Source organism: Meleagris gallopavo, chromosome 13, assembly GCF_905368555.1.
Source record: "Meleagris gallopavo chromosome 13, MGAL_WU_HG_1.1, whole genome shotgun sequence".
NCBI classification, from domain to species: domain Eukaryota; kingdom Metazoa; phylum Chordata; class Aves; order Galliformes; family Phasianidae; genus Meleagris; species Meleagris gallopavo.
Genome location: NC_139416.1, coordinates 10761314 through 10785621, shown reverse-complemented (window position 1 = coordinate 10785621; position 24308 = coordinate 10761314). Strand labels below are relative to the sequence as shown.

The window sequence follows — 24308 nt, the reverse complement described above, 5'->3', positions numbered from 1 at the left end:
ACCCGTTTCATTACAGTGGAGCTGCCAAAAGAAAACGTAAATTTAGTTTCACAGCCTAGTCCACACACAGTGCAATTTCTATCTGGTCTTGCAACAAAAACATGGTAAGAATGTAAACGGACACCAAAAATACTATTTGGAAACAGCCACTCTTACAATACTAACCTTATAGACCATAATTTAAGTTTCTGTTACTCTAAATTTCTCTTATAGGAGTCAAATGCCAGAAACATAAAACGTACCCTGCAAAAATACAGACTCGAGGACATCTAAATGTTAGCAAAAGAGACTCAGCTACATTCTGCAAAATTACAGCACAGCCTGGAGAAAGCGAGATGTGTTCTGTCTTTCCATCTTATGGCAGTGCTGAGTGTTCCACTGATACTGAACACTATCAAACACCGAAGCATCTGAAAATAGTATTAGCACCATTTGGGAAGCAAAGTGGGACCCACACATTCCTTCACCAAGCTGGGTGGCAACTCCTTGTGTGCCACAGCCCTTTGCCCACCCCAGGCCAACCACCCCACAGCTCCACCACGTGCTCTCATGAAGGCATCCTTATTATACACACAGTCCTCAGATCCACGGTGAGAGCAGACCATACATACAGTAAGGAAAGCTCTTCCACAAGGCTGAGCCGCCAGCACATTCACAAAGAGCCTGTTGTTCAGTACATGCAGCCACGTGACAGGGCCATCTGATACTTCTGAGGTTTAGGAAGTGGTAAAAACTCAGCAAAGTCTGTAATACAAAGTCTGCAAAATGAAGTCACTGTACCTTTTCTAAATAGGAAATACTTCTCTGGCAGAATAAGATGTGGAAGAAAGGACAAATCAGAAAAACAATTCTGCCCAAAGCTGCACAAATGGCAGCGTTCATTAGAAACAAACAAACATGTGTCATTCTCATGAAAGAGCTCTAAGCTCTTGTTATAAAATATAAATACAAAGTTATAAACATAAATACATAAACATGGATGACTACAGAGTTTCAGTCATCAATTCAGAATCTCACAAGAAGCAAGGAATTTCTTTTTTTTATTAATAAAAAAGAATCCAGTGAGTTTTAAACCTGGGGAGGCAGTGCCTTCTGGTGGAGAAGAAACCAAAATGTTTTCAGGGAGATGCCCTCTGTCAGTACTGCCTCACGTTCAGCAGCTGGAGACGGAAATTCCATTGTACCCTGCACATAGAGAGCTGCATCTCACCCTGGCTGATCTGTGTGCCAGGGAGGAAACCTTCACCACAGAGCAAACTGCACAACACACTGCTGCTGTCCACTGTCAGTCCTGCACACAGCCTGCTATTAAGCCAGGCTAGCATTGAGAATTGCTACAGAAGACACAGTTTCAGTTAGCAAAGGTATTGCTGAATTGGTAATTACGGATAAAAGCAGCTGAAAGTTGTACTGAGAAACTCCAACAATTGGATCTTGAGCACAGAAGCACCTGCTTCAAGCGTGCTTCGAGCCATTTAAACACCAGGGAGTGGTGGGTGCTGGAGCAGTTTTGTCAAGACTCCCCTTCAACTCCAAGTTCCATGCAGAATTTCAGTCGGAGTAGACTTGCATCACAAGTGCAACAAACAACCTCTTGTCAACAACTGCTAGCAGAAGTGTACGCTCATTTCCATTCAGGTGTTTCTTTGTCATACAGCAACGTCACGCTTATCCATTGCTTTCCCACTAGATCTCTGCTCTCAGATTTCTAGTGGACCTGCAGTTCATCAAGCACCGAAACAGCTTACAGGAACCTACATTTCCTCTCCTCCTTAAAGCAAGCTATTAGTATGTTCTCTGCCATACAATCCACATTAAGGAATGACATTATGTAAGGTATAGCCATTAATTCACCGTTTTTTGTTTTAATGATCCATGAAAAAATATTTTTGCTTCAACTTATTTCTATAAAAAAGTGCACATTCAATAAAAGGCAGAAAAATGACTGCTGCTACGTACCAGTAAGAATGAGAGTACAGTGAGTTGCCTAGCAGACTTGAAAAGCATCACTAGATGATAATATGCAATTAAAAAATAAACATAAAAAAATCAAGCATCCACTACAGTGTGCTCATTTGTCTATCAAACCTGTGGCTTATCCAGGTAAGATCTTCATTTGTATTTAATGGATTATATGGGTATTTTTGCATTTGACACAGTAAGCGAATTCAAGTTTCCAATTAATGGAACAATTCTGTTCTTATACTGATTATTTACAAAGAATCACTGGAAGTTACCTGTAAGGGCAGGCACTGCTCCTGGCACAGGAGCAGCTGTTGGGAAGCAGCACCTAGAAAGCAACTAGCAGATTTTACAGACAAAACACACCAGCTTCAGTAAGTGGACAGAACACAGAAGCAATGAGTAGCAGAACAAGAAAAATATCAAAAAGCATTCAGAGCCCATCACTCCTTGCTACCACTCCACTCCACTTCACCAACAACTCAGGCAGCATTTGGCTTTTTTTGTGCACTGTGGTCATTCAAAAATGTTGGTCTGCGTGAGAAACTGCTGAAGAGATGTCCAGAAGAAGTATGCGTCTTTTACTTTAAAAATTCTTACAGCTGTATGTTTGATGCAGAAAAGGCAGAGAACCTAAAACCACGTCAGCTTCAACAGGAACCAACTTAATTTTCTGGTACGTTCAGTCTTTCATGTATTCAGTTCTAAATGTTCCATAATATAACAGCCATTTTACAAGCATACTGCATTTCTGCACTTACTGATTTCTGTTTGTTGTTTTTTTTTCTTTTGCATTAAATATGGAGGCATAATTCAGACTTTCTCTTACTGTACTAATTCTGATAAATCACTGTTTAAATATGAAGTTAAAACACATGAACTGAAGGTTTATTTGAATCCAGAGCGAGCAAGAGCAGCTCAGTAAGAGGACTGAACACAGACAAAATTACATTCTTGGTATATTCTGAATTTTTCAGCTTTTTACAAGGCAGCCTGTTGCTTCCTTACGTGCATCCTGCCTCCCATCATAGAAGCTCTTGAACACAAAGGGAAGGCCTCCTATGTGCCAGATGGAGCCGTGCGTTATCCACCTAGCAGAGCCTGGAGTCAGTATCTCAAACAGCAAACACCAGAGGCGGGGTGGAGAAAGGCCACAAAAACCTTGAAAGCAAAGGCAGGCAGTCCAAAATTCAATTTCATTCAAAAACGGTGAGCTAACAACATTTTTTTCTGGAAACTACCAGTAAGATCTCAGTAATAGAGAAATAACAACCTAGCAACAGTTTAAATGGATACTAGAAAACATTTCTCCAGAGCCAACAAGAACCAGAGCTGCCAAACTGACAGCTACTGAAAGCTTTATCCATGTACCCCACCTTAAGTCTAGAAGCAAGCAGAAGGGCACATGGTTATATAAGCTGAAATCAGGAAGCACATATCTCCGTGAGGCAGAACGCCGCAGTGGGGCTTTACTGGCATGAATTTAACAGCTCTGCACCTTTTCCATGTTTTGATTGCCTGCTTTACATATGTGCTTTATCATCCAGGTTTTCTTCACAATTGCTATTGCTGCATGGAGTTCTCCACTTTCTGAGCAGCAGCTTACCTCAGGAGGCACGTACAGAACTTCAGCAGGGAGAACTTTGCAGGCATGGCCTTTTGTGGGATCACAGTCACAAAGCACACTTCAGGCATGCGTGCTTTTTATTTTCAAAGAAGGTGTGCTGCAAAATATGGCCAGAACCGTAGCATCCATTTCTTGGGCATACTTGACTGTTATGGCAGCCAAAGCTTTAAGTAGTAATTTGGCCTTAGGGACAGTCTACAGAAGCTTAAAAGTCACGTATGAGAGCAGACAAGTGTCCTACACAGCGACTGAGAGAAGCAGCAGGAGGGATGCTCTGCAGCCAAGACGAAGGCCCAGTTTTACCTGCATGTCCGTAACGGACTGAAGTTCAGCGCTCACCCACACGATGGCAGCAGAGCCCTACAAGCGTGTCAAACAGGCAGCTCGCACGTTTTCCTTTCCCCCGCCTCTATCAAGAATCAAGATACGCCAGGAATTTCGAAGGTACTCCCTTTGTAACTGTCCATGGCAGTACTCCTGGAACGTCTTCTTAGTTCCTGACGCGCAGCGCTAAAGCTGTGACTGTAACTGCCTCCTTCACACAGTGCATTCTTAGTGAAGGCTGAACACACTTCTCTCTGTTCGAAAGTCAGCTTTAGAAGAGCAAAGAACTCCATCTTTATTTTAGTTGCCATAAAATTCGGTGCACTTCCAAAAACGCAAATCAGGCTAACGGCAGTATTTTGAAATCAAACTGCTTTGCCACCTACTACTCCTCAAAAATAATGCTTTTTCCCTTTTTTATTTTTTATTTAATATAATCTGATGATCAAACCACAGATAGCTTCAACCAGCAAGCATATACTTGAACCAGTACGGTGTAGGCACAAGCCTTTTGGGAAAGCAGTACTGAGCATTTAGAAAGGAGATCAGCTATAGAAATACATCTGAATGCCCACATGCCAAACAGATTACACTGCTCCCTAAAGTGAACTTAAGGAAGCTACGAGACAGAATTTGCCAAGGTGTAAACACAGCAACCAGTCCTGCAAAAAACAAACCACCAACAACAGAAAGCAGCGCCCACCCAGGATCAGTATCCATCTGTACTTGAGCTGCAAAGGAGCACGTTGCTAAGATCTTTTCCACTGAAGGAAATTATTTTTGGAGTAATTCAATTTGAATACAGAAAAGGAGTCTGCAAGAACTCTCCAAATTATTTCAGAAGAAAAGCCGCAGGAAGCAGTACTGCAGCAGTGACTGCTTGCCTGTGCCAGATTCCTTTCTGCCACAGTTATGCCAGGGAAGAAACTAAATTTATACAACATTCCTAAAGTCACACGGTAAGAACAGCCACAGTGAGACGTACCAGGACCATGGTCTGAGGCTCATGAAAACCAAGGGCAAAGAAATATATTGGGAACATACATAGTAGGGAATGGAACCTGCCTTGGATACCACAGGAAAGCAGACAGCTCGCTTTGCTACTGAATTCTGACACTGTTTTTAAAAACATGATTCTGTATAGTCGACTTTTTAAGAAATGGTTTAAAAAACATATATATATATTAAATATATATATATATATATAAAAAAATCTAACGATTGCAAGGAATTCAGACAATTCACCTGAATTGCTAGCACAACAGAACTGCAAGAGTTCTCTTAAAGCCTAACAGTCTATTTGAATCAGTGTTATGTTCATAATTTCAAAGCAATTGTTATTCAATGCATTCTCAAAACAGTAACCAGAAGATATTAATCATTACCAAAGAAAGTGGCAAGAGACAGGCTAGAAAAAAAGCAATTACGTAGAGATGCACAAAGACTTACACTTCTGTTCCATGTCTCTCATTTCTTCTGGAGGAATTTTCAGCTTATCAATATGTTCTTGCAAGACACTGGCCCATTTCTGTAAAGACTCCATAACAGTCCAAGGTCTAGACATATCCGCAACAAAGACCACAATGGTGTCTTGCAGGGATTCTGCAGAAACGGCAAACTTCAGCAGCCCTTTATTGTATAAGTCTCCATCCAGAATCCAAACATTACAGCGAGTATGATCTGAAAAGAAAAAGCACAGTTGTAGCTCAAAGGATGTCAGCCTGCTGCTTTGCTAGCACAGGAGTAAACAGAGGACTTCTTCAGTGTCAAAGGAAAGAGCAGAGCCCAGCTACCAGCAGATCTTGTCACTTTCACACAGGTGCACATAAAAATGCCTATGTTAATTGGTAGATGCCTCCATTTAAACAGGACTGTTCTTGATTGAGGATCTTCTTGTTTAACATGTAATTTCAGTTCCTTGGCTTTTATTATTGACAAATGACACAACAGCTTTTAGACATCAGATGGCCTTTCTCAATTTGAGGTAAGTATATGTTGAGTACATCAAGTGCCCATCTAACACATGTGAAATGCCAAGTTCCAAAGAGGATGGGCACAGCTGCATTTGATCAGAAAGCCTTAAGTGTCCCTCAGACACTGCTTTAACAAACCCAAGACATCTCACAACAGAACTAAGCTGCAAACAAGATACAAGAAGTAAGCAGCTTAGGTCTCTAGCACAGGAGTAGGAGGAGCCAAACACAGGATAAACGTAAAACCTACCAAACTTTAAAGCTATCTGCCCTTAATTCACAGTGACTTAACACTGGCTTCTACTTACAGTCTCTTCATAGAATAAGTATAGGACAAAAGACTTGGTATTTTAGTTTTTGTGTTTCTCCCCATAGCATCTGGATAGTGATCAAACAATTTTTGTTGAAATGCACGGGGAAATAATCCCCTGGGACAGGCAGCAAGCATGAACCAACATTTGCCAAGTACAGAAGAAACTGAAAATGCAGCATCATCCAGGAGTGATGCATCAGGCACTCTGGACAACCAAGTCCAACCAAATTACATTATCCTCAGAACCTTCCATTGGAAAAGATGCAAGTCCCTTTGTTTATCTAGGAGACCCTTTGTAGTATCTCTTTCAAAGTGTTCTCCATTCTATTTCAGATGTCCAGATGGAACAGTGGGTCTCCACAAGCAGTAGAGATGAGAGGTGAATTATGAAATACATGCACTCAGACTGTAAAGCAATCCCTGTAGAGCACAGATTTTCAAAATTGCTACTGAGCTTTATGATGAGTTGTCCCTGCATTTCCTTGACATGTGTTCCAAATCTTTCAGCTACACAAAATAAATCCAGTCTCTGTGGCTGTAAGAACTTCAAGAAAAAAAATCCATCAGTATAAAAAAAAGTTGGCCCCAGAAAAAGACAAAAATTTGACTGAAGAAATTGGAAGGAGAAAAGAGCGCAGAGATATACATATATCTCTTGCTAATTAGGTCTCGAATAACATTACAGAACAGTCCAAATTACAGACAGACTACATCAAGATGCTGTACACAGGCAGTCTTCTTCTGCATCTCTGTTATCCTCCTAGTCAGGTACTGCTAGGGTATCACAGGGTATTCAATCATCAGTCATCACAAAAGCCAACATTTACACTTCCCAATTAATTACATATCTTACTGCCAATTGGGCACTTCAGAACTATCTTTTGCAGTGAGCAGTTAAAATAATTATTGCATATTTAAGAAATACACCATTCATCAATTATTTGTCCCTTCCCTCCTCCCCATACTCCCTGATATCACAAAGGACTATCACAGTATTGGAAGATGAATCAAAAGAAGGCCTCTAAGGACTGAGGGAAAGTCCAGTAGAAGTTTGGCAAATAATGTGATCACAGATACAACAGTACACAAATCCTCTGCACAGAATTCTCTTATCCCATGTATCCCTTTGCACATTCCCAGAGGTAGAAATCTACCAGTACATAACAACCCCAGGGGGTTTCTATAATCAGAGGTTCTTAAGAGACAGTTAATAGCACAGTACCTTCTCCAAGCAATCATGAAACTTTTAGAAAACTAACTGAAGTCTGCTTATAAGCTACAAAAAGTTACAACTCTCATTTGCACTTTGACAGTTTCTCCTGTGGTGACTGTTTCAATCACAGAAAGGACTTCCACATCCTAGCAGGTAACAAAATTCAATGAACAACTTAATTCACTGATTTGCAGCTGATTTTTTTAAGCCAATAACTAAAGGTTGGAAAGATTTTGTTTACTAAACACCTTTGTCTTACTTAAGGGTTTAAGTACTTAACGTCTAGAATGTGTACTGAATCTAGAATGCAAGTGGAACTGTCACTTAGATGAAATCAACCTGCCAAGAAGACTGGAAGCCCAACTCTAACATTAAAATAACGTAATTGTGCCGTTGTTTTCTTGCCTTTTTTTTTTTTTTTTTTTTTTTTTTTTTAAGATAACACCATATGAAAATAAAAAGTGAAAGGTTTCCCTTTCTTACAGTAAAAATACAACCATCAGGTGTAATTTGGGATTTTCAATTGCTACGAATATAAAACAACGAAAGCTACAGCACTGCTTGTTTACAGTTTGGCAAGGACTAGAAGGCAAATTCAACATTGTCAGCACCACGTCAAACTCCCTATTAGTCATACGATGTGAATGTTAACTGGACCTTTCATCATGGCTACGACACAAGATGCCAACACAGAGCAAATAATTACTAGATCCTGCTGGAGTAACAGGTGTTGCTAACTAAAGACTATTACAATCACAGCTAAGACTACATCTCCAAATCCTGTCAATACTTTATCCTTAAGCTCCGAAAAGGGTTTTCCATCTTTGATGAATTTTACTTTACAAGTTTGATTCTGTGAAGTGCAATGACATGTCCTTTATTCAAAATGTATCAATGGTAATTAGATATGCCTTATCCAAGCCATAAGTGGAAAAAAAACAGGAGAAAATCACTTTCAGTAGAACTAGTTTAAAGATGTTGACAAAAAAATTTCCCATTAGAAGCCAGCAGCCCTTGGCTCATGCTGGAATAACCAGTTCAACTGGAATATGTACATGATATGACAGAGGCCAGTCCAAACCTGAGGCAAAAAAAAAGACTACTTGATTTTCTTACAAGTATGAATGACTGTATCTCATCTGCATATTTGGCACAGCCAAAGCCAACTGTATTGCAGGGGTAATCTGAAGACCAACTGAAAGATCTCTATGGTATTTATAATTGCCTGCTAACCCATACGGGCAATGCTACAAAGCTAGCCACCTGAATAGCTGATGTAGTTTATTTCACTGACCTGCTGCACACCCTCTCTTTAACTGCGACCTATCATCCTATGAGAGTCCAAAAGCTACTCCAGAAATAAATTCTGTAATAAAACTATGCAGATCCCCCCATCTACACCCTACCAATTTAGACAGCTCTCAAAAGCAAACAGACTAGAGCAGACACAAAGACACCTGCTCAACACAAAGGCAAAAAATCCTAACTTACATCCTTGGGAAATGCCAGTAACAGATCATTCTGGGGCCTGAGCTCCAAGGCCATTAAATATTCTGAGATAACTGTACAGCTAGTGCTGTAAGTACTTTCATCCAGGTGAACTGAGGTGCCATATACATAGAAGCCATATGCTCAAAGGATAGAGTATCTTAGGAGAATCCTCTCTCTCTCTTAGTACTGCAGGTTAGGTGTCCCTGAGTCTCTACATGAACAAATGCCTTAGCCTAGGCAGAATTTGGGATAGTACTTAAGGAGAAGATTTTTCAGGTAGAAGAGGTCCAGTATTGAAACTCTAAGTTATCCTGAGGCCTAAAGATCAAAGCAGCATGTGTTACAGCAACCATCTAATGCCTGACAGAAACAGAACCGAACCAGTGGCGACATGCATTTTGACACCCAAGCTAGGTATCCACCACTGTCAATGAAAACAAACAAGTCAGTGGGCACCTATATTAAGCACTGAGGTGTTCAAAAAATTTATATGCATCTGTGTAACTTTTCTTAGGTGAATAGACAACAGTAAACTAAATCATGCACCCAGGGTCACCCAACATGAAGCAAAGCGACTCTCCTTCAAACGTCAGAGGAGTCAGATACAAACATCCTTTAAGAAGTAAAGGCAGGAAAGGGAGCAGGAGGTGGAAACAAGAAGCAACACAGAAGATTTCCTTAAGATTTGCAAAGTGAAGTAGGAAGCAGATAATGACTCGGCACTATGATGAAAATATTTTTCATGGAAATAATAAACTCTTCCAAAAAGAAAAAAAGGGCTTACAGGAAGGTCATCTCCCAGCATTTGGGAGAGAAGTTGACAAGACCTTCTTCACCCTGATGCAGAGGTTCAGTTATCAGTGTTGATTTGATACCTCTGGAAATAAATCCTTGTGGTTTGCTGGTCTCAAGTAGAGTACAGTAAAAAGCAGATACCCTAAAAAATGAATATATGGCAGTAAGCTTCCGACCCCCTATCTCGTTTCCTCATGGCTTCCAAGAACCGTGAGACAGTTATAGAGGTTTTGTTCCCAAAACTGTATCCAAATACATACACACCTAAAGCATGTGAAGAGTTAAAAAAAATAAAACAGAGCATGTACTGGAGAAATCAGAGTGTTAACTTCATCTGCTAGGAGGTCTTGACCCACTTTGCTATTTATTTAGCTTAGTGATGACGCTAACAAGACAAAAAGGAAAGATGCAGATATTATTAGATCCTAACACATCTACTAAAGGGATTCATGAAGACCTGAATTATCCAGCTGAGTCAGCTAGTCAAAAAGATCTGATTTTTTCCTGCTACACACTGCCGGAGTTCTTACAACAAGCCTCTCCTAACCACCACAAATACTTACCACTTTCAGGAACAGCCCCCAAATATTTCCAGAGTAGGGACATACTTGAGGCTTAATAGCATCATTAAGAACATCACACCTAACTTATGTTATGTTACATCTGCTTATAATACCACCCCTTTGTAGCTGCCCTAAGCTCAGTATCACACAGTATCTTTGCAGCCCTAGGGTTTCTTCACTCTGATCTATTTACACAGTACTGAAGAAGATGATACACAATGAGGAAGCATACATGTGAAGAATCTCAAGCAGTAAGGAATGGCCTCAATGCTGAAACTTATACCACACAGTAAGATCAGGCACCCACTGATGACACAGGCAATGCGTTCATACATGAACTGTGGCAAATCTAGTATCTAAAGACAGTTTATTACCATATGAGCACAAGACCAATCTCCATAACAACCAGACGCACACAGTACTTAATAACTCATGCAAACCTTCAGTACATTTCCATTCCCAAAATGCCACGATAGGATCTTCCCAGTTCATCTTTTTTTCAGGAACATAGTTAAACCACCATCGTTGCTTCCATCTTCCCAACTGTAAACTCAGAAGGTCATGAACAGGAAGACCACCATTCCCAGTTTTGGGGGAGGAAAACTAACACAAAGAGGTTCAGTAGTTTGCCTAGATGACACAGATTTAGGAGCAAGAATAACAAGCTCTCTCTTCATCTCTTCCTGTCTCTAACCTTCAGCAAAATAGATGAAACGAGATTAGTAATATTCTCACCTTTAGACCAATCTCTCACTTCCCAAACCCTAAAAAGAAGAGCTATCATCATCATCACAAACAGCAACAAAAAGAGACAGTGAGAAAAGCTGCAATTTGAGAAATACTAATTCTGACTTCATGTTCTGTTCTTTACTCATTCAACTCTAACAAAATGGCTCAGCTACAGTTCACCAAAATTCCACACACTGCTCAAGAAACCAAGAAAACCTTAAACCCCAAAATTCATAATAAATTTTGATCTGATATCCATATTACATTTTGATGACGTATCACCACCTTTCTATAACTGTAAGGCAGTTCTACCAAATGAAAATAATCTCCTTGCAACTCAACACAAGCAGACTTATCTACCTTGAAATTAATTGAATCCTGAGCTACACCCACAGGTCAAGTGCACTTCTACCTCATTCACAGGTGAAGCTATAGAACAGGCAAGAAATAGACCAAATCTGAACATAAAATGCCCTTCACTTAAGAAATCAATATACCTTACAGAACACATACAACAACACTGGAACCAGCTACTTGAGTGTAACCCAAAGTTGAAGCCAGAGTTACCTAAAAACACGTCAGCTACTTAATTAAATAAACAAATTATATATAAGATGACCTTACCATCTCTGTCTTCATCGTGAATATTTAGATATAAGTATTCCAGTCCTCTTCCTTTTTTGCCATATTCCGCTCCCTGTATTTTAGCCATAAGCGTGGTTTTACCTGAGCCATCATCACCTGCCAGTAAGTTTTTACAGGAAAGAAAAAGACAGTTTCAGAATTAACTTGAACAGAATTTCAAAACACACCTGGAAACAAAAAGTCTTCTTGTGTATTTCTGGCCAATACCTGCTGGGTTTTTTTCCAAGTAAGCCAGCTGAATCCAATGGTTTATACTACGACAATAAGAAAAAAGCACTCCACTGTCTATCACTACCTCCCATTTATCTAATTATACATTATAAGTTAACAGCATAAACCAAAAAGAAAGTAAAACTGCCAGCCTAGAGAAAAGAACACCACAGATCATGTTACAGGAGCTAATTTTATCCTACTGATGCGTCAGTGTGTTCACATCATTGTTCTCAATGTGCTTTGCCTCTACAGAAAGCAGACGGACCACGTTCCTGCATCTGCTACTTACCAAAAACGAGGATATTTTTGCCAGAGGGCAGTTTAGATCTCGACCGGGTGGAAACCTCACTCAGTATCGATGACCTGGAAAGACAGAAGGCATGGTCAGGCTGAAAGCTCGGACACACAGCGCTCCCTGACAGCGCCCCGAGTTCCACACCCCACACGGGCTGGGGTACACTCATCCTGCTCACAAACCAGGTACAAAACAGGTAAAAATTTCAGTTCGTTTCTCTTTCTAACGTCTCCAGAAATAAGCCACCTTTGCAGGAAGAGATTTACAATCCCTAGAGCACACGCAGTGAAGTTTTTCTCCCTTAGCAGCAGTCACGTCACTGCAATGCATTACTTTCCAATTGATGACTAACTCTACCCACAATCCATTACCGTATTTCGCATTTTTCTCCCGTTACCGCTGTTTTCAAGAGATAAGCACCTAAGAACAAGCGCTGCAGCCTCCCAGACCCCATCCCTCCGGTCCCCGCGCCGTAGGAGCCGCTCCAGAGACGCGGCCTCAGCCCTGCCGCTGCTCCCCGCCGCACTGCCCGCGCCCCGCCCGCTGCCCGCTCCCGCCAGCCGGGCCCGAGCGCGGCCGCCTCACGGCCCTGCCCCGTCGGAGCGGGGTGCTCCCTCGACAAGGGCCCGGCCGAGTCCCGCGGCAGCCCTCGGCCACAGGTGAGCGGAGGCGGCCCCGCGAGGCAGGCTGCCCCGCCGTGACAGAGCGGGACGCCCGGCAGCACGGCGCAGCCCGGCCCGCTGTCCCGGCCGCCGCGGCGCGGAAGGCGCGTCCCCCCGGCCCGGCTCACCACAGGTTCTGCCCTTCCTCCTCCTCGCTGGGGAGATCGGCGCCGCCGGGCCCGTCCGGCCCCAGCAGCTTCTTCTCCACCGGCACCGGCGCCATCTTGCCAACCGCCGCCACAAAGAGTGACCTCACCCGGGCCCGCCGAGGACCCCGCTCCTCCCTCGCCCCGGCCCGCCCGCCCGGTCCGCCGCGCTCCCGGCCCCGCCGCCGTTCGCTGCCGCCCCGCCGCGCCCCGCCCCTGGCGGCCGTCAGCCGCTCGCAGCCGCGCCGCGTTCCGATCAGGCGGCGCCCGGGCAGCCCCGGCAGCGCCCCCCGCTCTGGGCGGTGCCGGCACGGCAGCGCCCCCTGGTGGCGGCGGGCACGACGCGGCTCCGCTCCGCCTGCGCTGCAGGAAGGCGAACCCGCTGTGCGACACGGATAGAGGGGGGGGAAGTGGTGTGTTCCAGAACGTGACTCATTAAGACTTAAGGGAATACGCACCTCGAGTAAAGAGGATGGACAACACAGACTCTAGGCATTTTTACAGCTGCTTGAGTATTGGAGTAAGAAAAAGGAAGTGCCAAAAATGAAAACCATTAAAAGACCTATTTATTATATTAGCATCATCACTTCAGGTTATCTTGCTTGTTTTTAAGCACTTGGGCTACATCGCTGTGAAAGCCGACAGCAAAGTAACTAAATTTTTGCCATTCTAAACTAACAATCAGAATTCAAATAATAAGGCTATTACGAAAAAAAAAAAAAAGAAAAACAAGTCACTAAGGCTTTCCCTAAAGATTAAGCAAATATTATGAACTTAACAGAAACAGTAGTTCTCCTCAGTAACTTGAACAACAAGCAAAGAAGTCCCACCATAAAATGAAATCAAATTTATCAGTAGTTACACTGTGTGTCATTCACAGCTGCAGTATTTCATGTAGGTCCACAAATATTACCCAATTCATTCATACTAGTAAAGAAATACTGCAGATGAACCACATATTAAGTGTTCCATCTGTAAGTTCTGCCATTTCCACAAGCTCTGTATTACCACTTACTTGTACCCATTTAAGATTCATCCACTATACTGAGCAGTTTTCAAACATACATTTGGTGTTTTCTGCCATAGACGTATCCTGTCTCACACAAAATCATTTGCAAATAAGAATATAAAAGATTGTTCTACCACTGTCCTCTCTGAAAGTACCCAATCTTGTGTCCAGAAATTCCACTAGTATGTAGATTTCTTGACTATTTCCAACAAATTGCATTCTCCAATTCAGTACTTACTAGCATTTATATCAAATGTTTTGATATCATTAGAAAGGTTTTTAATCACCTCCACAATCACTCAAGCGTTTCTACTAATCATTAATTTGAATTGCTGACCTGGCTGCATCTCTCCTACATGTTTGACAGTGTATCCTATTTTTCCCCACACACACCAAACCCATGACAAAGTCTTTCAGCTGCTAATTTCACCGATGAAGAAGTCAGAACACTGCTTCTTACCAGCTTCTAGCATTTTGGCAATGAGCCTTTGCGGCATCCCATTTGCAAGAAAACTAAAAATGCTCAAAGTCAAATTAATTGTCCTAATCAAAAGTTTACAAGGAAGTTTACATTTTTAAAAACTAAAAGCAACTTTTACTGGTGAAGGCTTTATTGGTGTTATTTATAAAGACTTACAATTTAATTGAAATCTGCAAAGCATAACAATTTGTTATGAATGTTAGCAGTACAAAACATGAGTCTGAACTCATCTAAATTCTCTAGAAGTTGGAATTGTTGTGACTGTACCTCTGTTAATTACTGTTAACAATGGTGTCCTTCAACTTAATGCATCAAATCCAAAATTCTCTTGAAAGACTTTGATGATGATCCTTGTTTTTCTTGTTTCTGTAAGATGGGAGATAATATTAAGACAACCTTGTCACAAAACACAGTACAATTTTAGAAAAGATTTCAGAGTATAAGTGGTTGCCACTAACCCCCTCACATTTACTGAGAGTACAGCAGAAACGTTACCTACTCCATCCATAGACCACATCTCTGTGTAAGGAGCACATGAAACAAAGCAAAAACTGCAACAGAAAAATCTCACAGGTCCTCACCAATTGACTGAGCCAAGAACATACCCACTTCCTAGCAAACACAGGTATTAATTCAGCCCTCAGCTGAAACTCTTTGTACCCTATCAGGTGCCACTCTAGTGCTTCCCAGTTCAGTTCTCTATTAACATAAAAACTGATTAGCTTACATGAGAGACCATTCAAAACAGCATGCACAGCATTGAAATGACACAAAGATCAGCCCAAAGGTTGCCAATTCTTCATCCCGTGTTTCTTTGCAAGCCAGATCAGGGACAAAAGCTCAAAAAATGACCTGCTAGTGCATATGATTTGTATATGATATGAGAAAGTTTGACATTTACCTGTAACCTGTTGTATTTTTCAGAAGGATAAACATCTGTCCATCCTTTGTGAAATGGATAGCACCATAAAATGAAATTCCAGTGATTACCCATTTATTTTGTTCTCTTTAAAAGATCATTAATTCCCTCACCTGTGAATTTTTTTCAGGTTCTTCTCTTGTTTAAAGCTCGTGTTTATACCCAGGTAACATTTCTCACTGTTCTGTATTGATTTTGGTGTAATTAAAAATTATGTCAACTTACATAGTATTTCACATACAGAAGTAACGCATTATTGTTCAGAACAAACAGCAAACAGTCAGTACAATGACATTTTTCAAACATGTTACGTTCAGCCTTTTCTTCACTGTCACCCATTTACTGAAATAAAGGCAAATGTCAACAGAAAAATACTGTTTTTGTTGTGCTTACATAACTAGTTTTAGTTATGTACATAAGTAGTTTCAGTATTTGTTTTCCAGTCAGGATAGCTATTTCTTTTAGGTATGTACCATTTCTATACTGTGCTAACTTTCACAAGCTCAGGATATAAGCATACTTCCATTTCCATCATTTGTGAAAGTTCCATTGTTTGAAAATAACTAACATTAGAAAAACAGTTAACTTGTTTCAGGGATATGCCACTATGACTGCAGTAGAATCAGCAGGGAAAGATTTGTATTTAAAATGGTTCACTTAGGTACTGGGCTTCTGTTAACTAAGGTGACTTCAAATGGAATTACAGCTTTCAGCAGTTTTACAAATATAAAGACACAAGTGCATAAGGCTGCACACAGGTAACCTCATCTTCATCACGTGAATGTAAACAATTTTCTTTTAACCACTGGCATTCCCAGCTGCACATTTCTTTCACACACTCTCTCCAAGTTTGCATCTTGTCTTTTTTGGAAGGCTATGAAACTATGAAGAAGGCCAACCCTCATTACTTTGAACTAACTGAACTTGACTGTAAGACTGACTCTAGTGCTGGGAAGGAACATTTCTTCTAATGAACATGAATATGCACATGTTGCCTTATTACTAACATCTATTTCTCATTAGATCTTTTTCTCATTACTGGCATTATCATGTCTGAATTAGGTGCTGGAAGCAACTAGCAAACAATAGGATTTAACTGAAAATAAACTTAGGTAATCTTATGATTGAAGCTACAAGAATGTCTATTAAAATCCTCAGCCATTTGTCTCTAGCAGCAAGCACGGACACTTTATTCAATGCCCTGAAGGTAAAACCTCATCTTTCAGTTATGCTTGTTACAGAACTAATTTTCTGGTGATACTCACATTTTTCATATGTTGGTTGCAAGTTATATTCTTCAATTAATTGAGTATTTTTATTATGCTCATATCTATTCAAAGTATTGGGTTTGCTTTTTCTAATTGGAGTCAAAAGAATACCTTAAAAACAACAAAACATTATGTATTTTACTTTCAAAAAAACAAAACAGCAAATCACAGGTAACATTTCAGGAACTAAAACTTACAATGTCTTCTGAGCCATGTTACCATCTGGTTTTTGAGGAAAGACTGAAAAATCCAGTTAACTTCAGAAAGTGTTTAATTGCTAGAAGTAATATATTGATGTAATGGGTTCTTAAGATGAAATGAACTGTTTTTTTCAGAAAAGCTTTTTAAAATTCTCATGAGCATCATAGCCAAATTAGTTGTTTTTGAATCTGATTTAAAAAAATAAATCGTCCACTAGCCATTACCAGAAATTAAATAATGAAGTAAACAAAGAGATCACTAAAAAGAAATCCCTGAAGGGTGGGCTGATTTTTTCCAAAATGGGAATGTTTGTTTTCTAAAAAAAGTAATATTAATGTTCAAAAATTTAAGTACTGATTTAGAGAGCTGCTTTAGCTTATGTTAAAACTTCCAGTCATTGATCCTAAGAGACAGTACAGGTTACTCCTCTATGAACGTATTATTTCATGATTGTAGTCAAAGCTCTGCAGGATGTATCCAGAATCACCAGATTCGAAAGAAAATTCCTTGTGAGTTATGTATAACATATGCATCTGCACAGTAATGAAAAGAGTTAATAAAACTTACTTTTCACTATGCTATAGAATATTTTAAAAGATACATACTCTTCATACAAATGAACAGTTGTTGTGCATTATCAAGATAACCAGTTTTTGTTGTTTTTTTTTTTTTTAAAGGGGCAACTGATAGAACTTATCCTCACTTTTCTGTCTCCATTTGTCATTAACATTTTACTCAACCCCTCATAATGAAGAACAGGTAAAAGTACTTTATTTACTTAGTTTTCTGATTGTTTGCTTTCTGATACTTTTCTGATACTTGTTGTATAATTTTATACAACATATACAACAGTATTACAACAGTATTGTTGTATAATTGAAGTTTTACACATCTAGCTATTTAGCACATAGAAATTCAAGTGCCTGACAGAATTCCAAGAAGGAACAAAAGCAGGTATAGGATAACACAGCTATAATGGTATAATCGAATTATGTCGAATCCAAGAACAGTCAGATACGCTGTGCTCTGATCTGACTACCTTTCTACATCTTAAGCATCAAAACAAAACAAAAAATAGCAGGTGGCACAAAAGTAATCCTAGAAGGATTCAACAATGTACCAGAAAACTTAATTGTGAAGTAGTGTAGTAGTTTCACAATTATAGAATGCACATTGTCTGACAGATTTTGGACAGAATCCAGAACTTTATTATAACTCCTATCCACAAGCACTTGTGGTGAAGCTCTGGAAGAGAATTGTTCAGACAATAAGTGTTTTTGCACTAACTTCCAAGTTAAGGCCTTACTTTGGAAATTATCCTGTTTGCTCTTTAAAGATGTCTCTACTAGCAGTTTTCCTTTCTTCACTGGAGTCAGCACTATTTCTAGAAAGATCAAATGGACACTATTAAAAATGCCAGAAAACTTTTTTTTTTTTAATGCCTCTTTCAAACCATAAAATCATCAGATGCACTTTTAATTAAAATTATGATTAATAATTATAGGCCTCTTACATCCTTTGGCAGTCTATGCTAGAATGAAACAAGCTTCTTACAAGGTTCATCCATTCACATTTACTTCAGCTTCATCTACTCTCTTCTATTAATATTTGACAAACTCTGACAAACAAGACAGCATTGCTTGCAATGAAGATTCACCACTGCTTCATGTACAAGATTCAAGTACACCAACTCAAAACAGAAGTGACTAGCTCCAACCTTGTTTAGCATGAATTAGTGGTAAATCATACAAAACAAGTGAGCTTACAAGAGTAGCATGATCAGAATCAGGTCAAACAAGTCTGGAACTCAAACCGCAGTTTAGAAGAATTAGGACAGTTAGTAAAAAACAAATCAACAAAAAACAATTACTCTCATAAGCTGCATGTCGTTTGTTAGAGTCAGATGATTTCTGAAGTTTCTTTTTATATCTTTCTTCAGCTTCCAGAATGACTCTGTGACGGCCACACAGGTATGGACAAGTTTGCAACATCTTACTAAAAGTTCTGCTATTCAAAGACAGTCCTGTTGTTGTACAACCTGGAAGAAAATAAGGATGGTAGTCATCACAAAATCCAGAATTTTGCTGACTATGATCTACAGTTAACCTCCAAGTTTTCATTACACGTCTCAGAATTGCCTGTACTCAACAGCAGTAAGGCAGGAAAAAAAAAAAAAACTGCATTATAGTTAGAGGCTTAGCTAAATGAATACAAAAACAAATTGAACAAATTGAATTGCTCCATTTTTTCCCTCCTTTCCAAAAAGAGAAAAAGAAGAAAACAGCTGCTCCTAGGTATTCTTGTAGCTACAATATGCTCTTTTAAGCTTGAGGAAAGACACATTAAACAAAATTGGAATAGGTTAGCTCTATGTCAACAGTTGTCTTATTTTAAATGCAGAAAAAGGAAAGGAAGCAGATAAAAAAAATTACAGAATAAGTAGTTTCTGTAATGCCAAGTTTACTTGCTGAATTGCTGGTTCTTTAATTCTTCTTTTCTGAACTTAGCAAAGAAAGACCTGAGATACTTACCTAAACACATGAAGTCTGACATTTTAAGGGATGCAGTTGTAATCAAATTACTTTTTGCTTCCTTGGCTATCTCTGAGTAGAATGAATGTTGATCTAAAATAGGAAGAAAAAAAGTTAGGAAGAAAATGCAAGCTATCTTTTCCTGTGGAAATCACACATGAGCATACCAATGCTCAGTTGTATTTTCTATTAATAGATTACTAGAAAAGTTTAACTGGCATAACAGCAGAAAACTCGAACAGGAATTCCTGAAGTTAAATAGTCATATTGACATTGTCGTACATCCAGAATAATTACATTTAATTCAATGCTTACTTTTTTAATTCTCTTTCCTAATGAAGCATATTGTTTGAACTTGAACAACCAAAATAGCCCTGTAAACTTACACTGCTTAATGAAGTCGTATGAACATTATCAAATTTAGAATCAGTTGCTCAAAGTGTGATGTACTGGAATAATACTTATTCTCTATCTAAATAATTGTATGTGGAGATCAGCTTGGACCCTTATAAAGCTACCATTCTGACAAACAGTAAACTTTCATTAGTTTTTATAAATTAATAGTAAACTACATTATGAGTAAGGATTTGACTGACCGGATCCTAATTCTGAAATAAATACCCCAGAGAAAGAAGATCAATGCAAATCTGAAAAACCTCATCCTACAACCATCTACAAGCATTCAACACAGATGCTTCAGGCAGAAATCACTCACAGGTAGGTTCTATCCTTACTCTTACAAGCACAGTACAAAAACAATTCCCTGCACATTTTCTATGAAGGGCTTATACTTTTCAGTACAGCTTGCATTTAGACTTGACTTTAAATATTTATCTGTAAGACATTCATTTGAATAGTTAAAAAAGGAAAAAAACGTATTACAATAAAAGCAGAACAAATTCTCCTGGTAAAATTGTGTACAATATAGAATTCCAGAATTATTCAAACAGTTATAGAACATACATAAGGTATTTTGCCATCTAATTATATTTTACACTTGATAAAAAGTAGTGATAAAAGCAAGCATTATAAGTTAATTAAGAACAAACTTATCTAAAAATAAGAATACATTTAGCTACCTGTACCTGACGTGCTTGCCCATTTCATATGCTTAATAGTCTTCACTGGCTGTTGAAGCAAGCCTTTCCTAGAAAGATTAACAACATGAACAAATTTTAAAATACACATTTAACTGTACATTAATACGCAAATTCCAGAGACAAAACAAAAACCACACTAAACAAAAAACAAAGAAAATTACTAAAAAAAATTCTATTTATTACCTATTCTATTTATCCCAAGTTACCTAGCAAGTAGCATGCAGAAATTACCAAGTGTCTGCTATTAGCATTCCTTGCAATGCTGCTCAGCATGCCTGTTCCAGCACCAGGAATGCAGTGTTTTGAGTGCTGGTTTCCAGAGTCATTTTCAACTCTGGTTTATGTTGCATTTTAGTACAGTTTGCAGAATACTACAGTTTGCACACAATGTAGCAATTGCTTTTATGCAACCAACATGTTGCTATGGTACCACAATTATTCTTGCAAATTGTAATTATTTTTTCTTTATCAGTAAGAAAGATGAGCATGAGAAGGAAAACAAAAACAAGCATTCTGTGAGACAAGCAGGCAAAGCAAGAGAACAACAAAGTAACTGTATACATCTTTTTCTTCCCACTTAGCAGAGCAATGGAGGAAGAGCAAGGAAGGAAGAGAAGCAGAAGAAAACCAAAATTTTCTTCCTAATTCATAGACATTAAAATTAAAATTCTTGCAGAACTGGTCTATAACTACTGTTCTCCTTGTAAGTGCACATTACAGAAGTATTTTGGTTTCACCCACACCAACAGGTCAATTCCTCATCTAATCAGTGAGAGTTTGAAGGCCACAATCTATGGATGCTTTTTCACCACTAGGCTTAAGGTATATATTAGTATGTGGCCTGATACAGGCTCTCCATACTCACCATCAGAATCCTATCATTAAGAGAAAAAAGGACTTTACAGGTGATGGTACTACAAACTCTATTATCTTTGGTTTCTGATGTCAAAAACACTTGCATAGAATATTTTCCTGCTGGACAACAAACATTTACAGCTTTTCACTTGTAACAAAATACAAAACTAGTAAGCAATAATTAAAAAAGCTGGCATTCAATTAGGAAATCATAGTAAAGAGCAACTTACTAATTTAGCTTTGATGCAAGATACCTACCTTTCCTGAAGAAAAGACTGACTTTTTTCACAAGCTGTTTTTTCATTTACACTATGACTTTGAATTGCAGTGTCTGACTGCATCTCATAAACTGAACGTGGAATATAATTCTGTTTACTTTTTCTAGCAGAAGCTTTTACTGGATTCACAGTCAGTGCAGAAGAATTTATAGCTAGAGCAAGAACTCGATCATCCATCTTAGAGGTTAACTGTGGACCGCATAATTCTTTGCATGTTCTTTCTATACATGCTTTTGTATCACTGGGATTCACTTCACGGGATTTTGATGCTTCAATACTGTCTTCTGAACTCCTGTCAAACAGTCTTCCTTCCGCTCCTTCCTGTATTGAAAAGCATTTGTTAATGACTAAACAAGCTCTATTAAAAATGCCACATAAACCTATTAACAAGATTAACTAGAATAGACCAGTTTAACTCCTGACTGATTGAGAGCCAACAAAACAGCACAGCTGCCAAAAGAGTTGAAGGGCAGTTATTAAGTCATAGTAGTACATTATTTCAGCCTGGAACTAATACACATCACTCGAAAAGTCTAAGATTACCTCAAGATCCAGCCAAGTAACACAAAAATTGCTACTCCACAATCAGAGATACCATCTAGTTACATGGCACAAAGAAAATATGGAACAACAATACCATATTCTGTAATCACGTTTGTCCATTAGCTATTCCATCACAGCCATACAATCATGGACATTTCAAGCAACATTTCAAGCATGCAGATACTAAGATTACAAATAAAAATGATCAGCAATTAAAAGAAAATCAAGCTGTTGCTTTTCCAACCTAAATGATCTCAACTTCATAGAAAATCTGATTTTATAATCAACTAGAATAGCTCATAAGAATACAAATGCTTGCATTTCCTGATTGCACTGCACACTTCTAAGTTTGTATTTCTAAGCATGCATTATGTGCAATAACAGCAAAAGCTGCAGGTTGTAGTTTCTCATACATCCAGCGTTCTCTCATTTCCTAGCTCACAATGAAATTATTTTTATTATTTCCTATAGCTCCTTAGACTCAGAAAATCTGTAGTTTTACCCTACCTCCATAAACATGCTAATCTCATCATGTTCTTTTTCAATCAAGTTTATTCTGTGCAGAATATCTTTTGCTTTCTTCCAGTAGTTCTGTTGACTTCTTTCTCTGATTTGCATGCCCACCTCCAGCTCTTCTGCATTCTTCACACTTGTGGACTTCTCATTTATTTTCAAGGACAATTGTTCAGCTGTATAAAACAAAAATAAAAGTAACATTCCAAATTTTACCACTGAATACCTATAGTTTATTATATTTTAGTATTCTGAGGGTCAGGCTCCTCAGTAATTTCCAATGCAAAATAGATCCTGCTGTTAATCTACATTTACACACACATGTTAATACACTTCAAAGACAAAGTACAGTTACAAGAGGCGAGTGCAGTGTTTCAGTTAGGTAATCATTGAGCTTGCAGTTACAGTTGTAGCAACGATGCTATGCTCTAAGGAATCACTTTATCATGGATTTATTCCTAACTCAACAGTTCCTTTTCTCACACGGCTTAAAAGAAAGAAAAAAACACTCCACAGTGATGGACACTGGAAAGCACCATATCCCCTCAGATTTACATGTAATCCAAACCCTCAGGTATGCTTTTAGTGCAAAATACATGCTTTTTTACTAACTAGCATTGCATGATGCCTTCACTACTCAGTGAATTAAGGAGAAGGTATGTTTCTGTTTCATTGGCAGTAGTACACAGTTAAAAAAAAAAAACTTATCAAGATGACCAAAAATATAATCTGCTTTAAAAGTTAATGACATTTTAAAATATGACAATAATTGTAGCTTTGATTACAGGCCTGATTATCCACTGGTTTCGTTTCTAAATGCAGAATACTAATTTGGTGTGAAATCATAACGTTATGCACATCAGGTAGAGATGGAAAAAGTTATGGACTGGACCTACATATATGGGTTACACAAATGCATTATTGCAACATTGTTGAAATTTTTACTTTTTCTGCCTAAGTACCATAATCATTCTATGGTGGCAACATACAACTTTCATGCAGAAAATAAACATCTTGGAGTACAAAGAACTGCAAAGCTTTTACACTTAAAATGATCTAGAAAGTTGAGAGAACTTAAATACAGAAACCATCTCTGATTTTTCAAGCACTAACAGTAAGCTTACTCATTTGCTTGCAGTTCTGCAGCACAAAAGTAGCAGCTTTGTGTAGTTCCTCATCTTGAGACTCAGTTAGTACCTGAATCATAAGTGAAAGACCATGGTTCTTGAGCAGTTCACACTGGTTTTCTTCTAAAATAGGAAGTTACAAATGAAAACCAGTTAGTTCCAACCTCATACACTTAATCTGACAAGTAGTTTTAGAAGCAAAAACCAGTAATCTCCAGGAAAATTCTAAAAGAAAAAAAACTGTAAGACTCTTCTTAAGAATACAAGCATGCTGTAATGACCCTATTACCCAGGCTGCAGCAGAAGCACTCTAGATCACATAGGATGATTTGACTACAGTTCAAAACAGCTGTCAGAAACATGGAGGACTAAGCCAAATCACACACCAGACATTTGCACCCATTCATTTCTAGTCTAACATATTTGAATTATGCTTTGTAATTTCTTGACCTCTGGTCTGAATGAATTAATTGTACAGTTTTTCAGATGAGTTTTCCCTGTGATCCCTAAAACCAGATCTGAATCCTTGCAT

General features: G+C 38.8%; 2 protein-coding genes and 1 long non-coding RNA gene across 15 annotated transcripts in view; 1 reads left to right on the top strand and 2 right to left on the bottom strand.

Annotated features, from left to right (window-relative positions):
• DYNC1LI2 (dynein cytoplasmic 1 light intermediate chain 2) overlaps positions 1-13067 on the bottom strand; it is a 28312-nt gene extending 15245 nt beyond the window's left edge. The window contains exons 1-4 of the mRNA XM_085234781.1: positions 12934-13067; positions 12138-12211; positions 11615-11731; positions 5363-5593 (exon numbers count right to left, since the gene is read on the bottom strand). Of these exons, the coding sequence (XP_085090907.1) occupies positions 5363-5593; positions 11615-11731; positions 12138-12211; positions 12934-13028 (517 nt within the window). The 5' untranslated portion in view covers positions 13029-13067. The remainder of the gene's footprint in view (positions 1-5362; positions 5594-11614; positions 11732-12137; positions 12212-12933) is intronic.
• Positions 12197-21579, top strand: LOC104912913 (uncharacterized). Its single transcript, XR_004161162.2, has 6 exons — positions 12197-12339; positions 15491-15526; positions 17507-17588; positions 18769-18799; positions 19987-20077; positions 21042-21579. It is a non-coding gene; the product is annotated as an uncharacterized LOC104912913 (long non-coding RNA).
• TERB1 (telomere repeat binding bouquet formation protein 1) overlaps positions 13496-24308 on the bottom strand; it is a 17067-nt gene continuing 6254 nt past the window's right edge. For 5 of the 13 annotated variants that reach the window (XM_019619717.3, XM_085234769.1, XM_085234775.1 and 2 more), the window contains 7 exons: positions 23774-23899; positions 22644-22825; positions 21574-21914; positions 20440-20507; positions 19361-19453; positions 18700-18867; positions 16627-18213 (listed from right to left, as the gene is read on the bottom strand). In XM_019619717.3, coding sequence (XP_019475262.2) covers positions 17873-18213; positions 18700-18867; positions 19361-19453; positions 20440-20507; positions 21574-21914; positions 22644-22825; positions 23774-23899 — 1319 coding nt within the window. In that variant the 3' untranslated portion in view covers positions 16627-17872. Of the gene's footprint in view, positions 18214-18699; positions 18868-19360; positions 19454-20439; positions 20508-21573; positions 21915-22643; positions 22826-23773; positions 23900-24308 lie in introns of all 13 variants that reach the window. The other 8 variants (XM_085234770.1, XM_085234765.1, XM_085234772.1 and 5 more) reach the window with 8 other exon arrangements.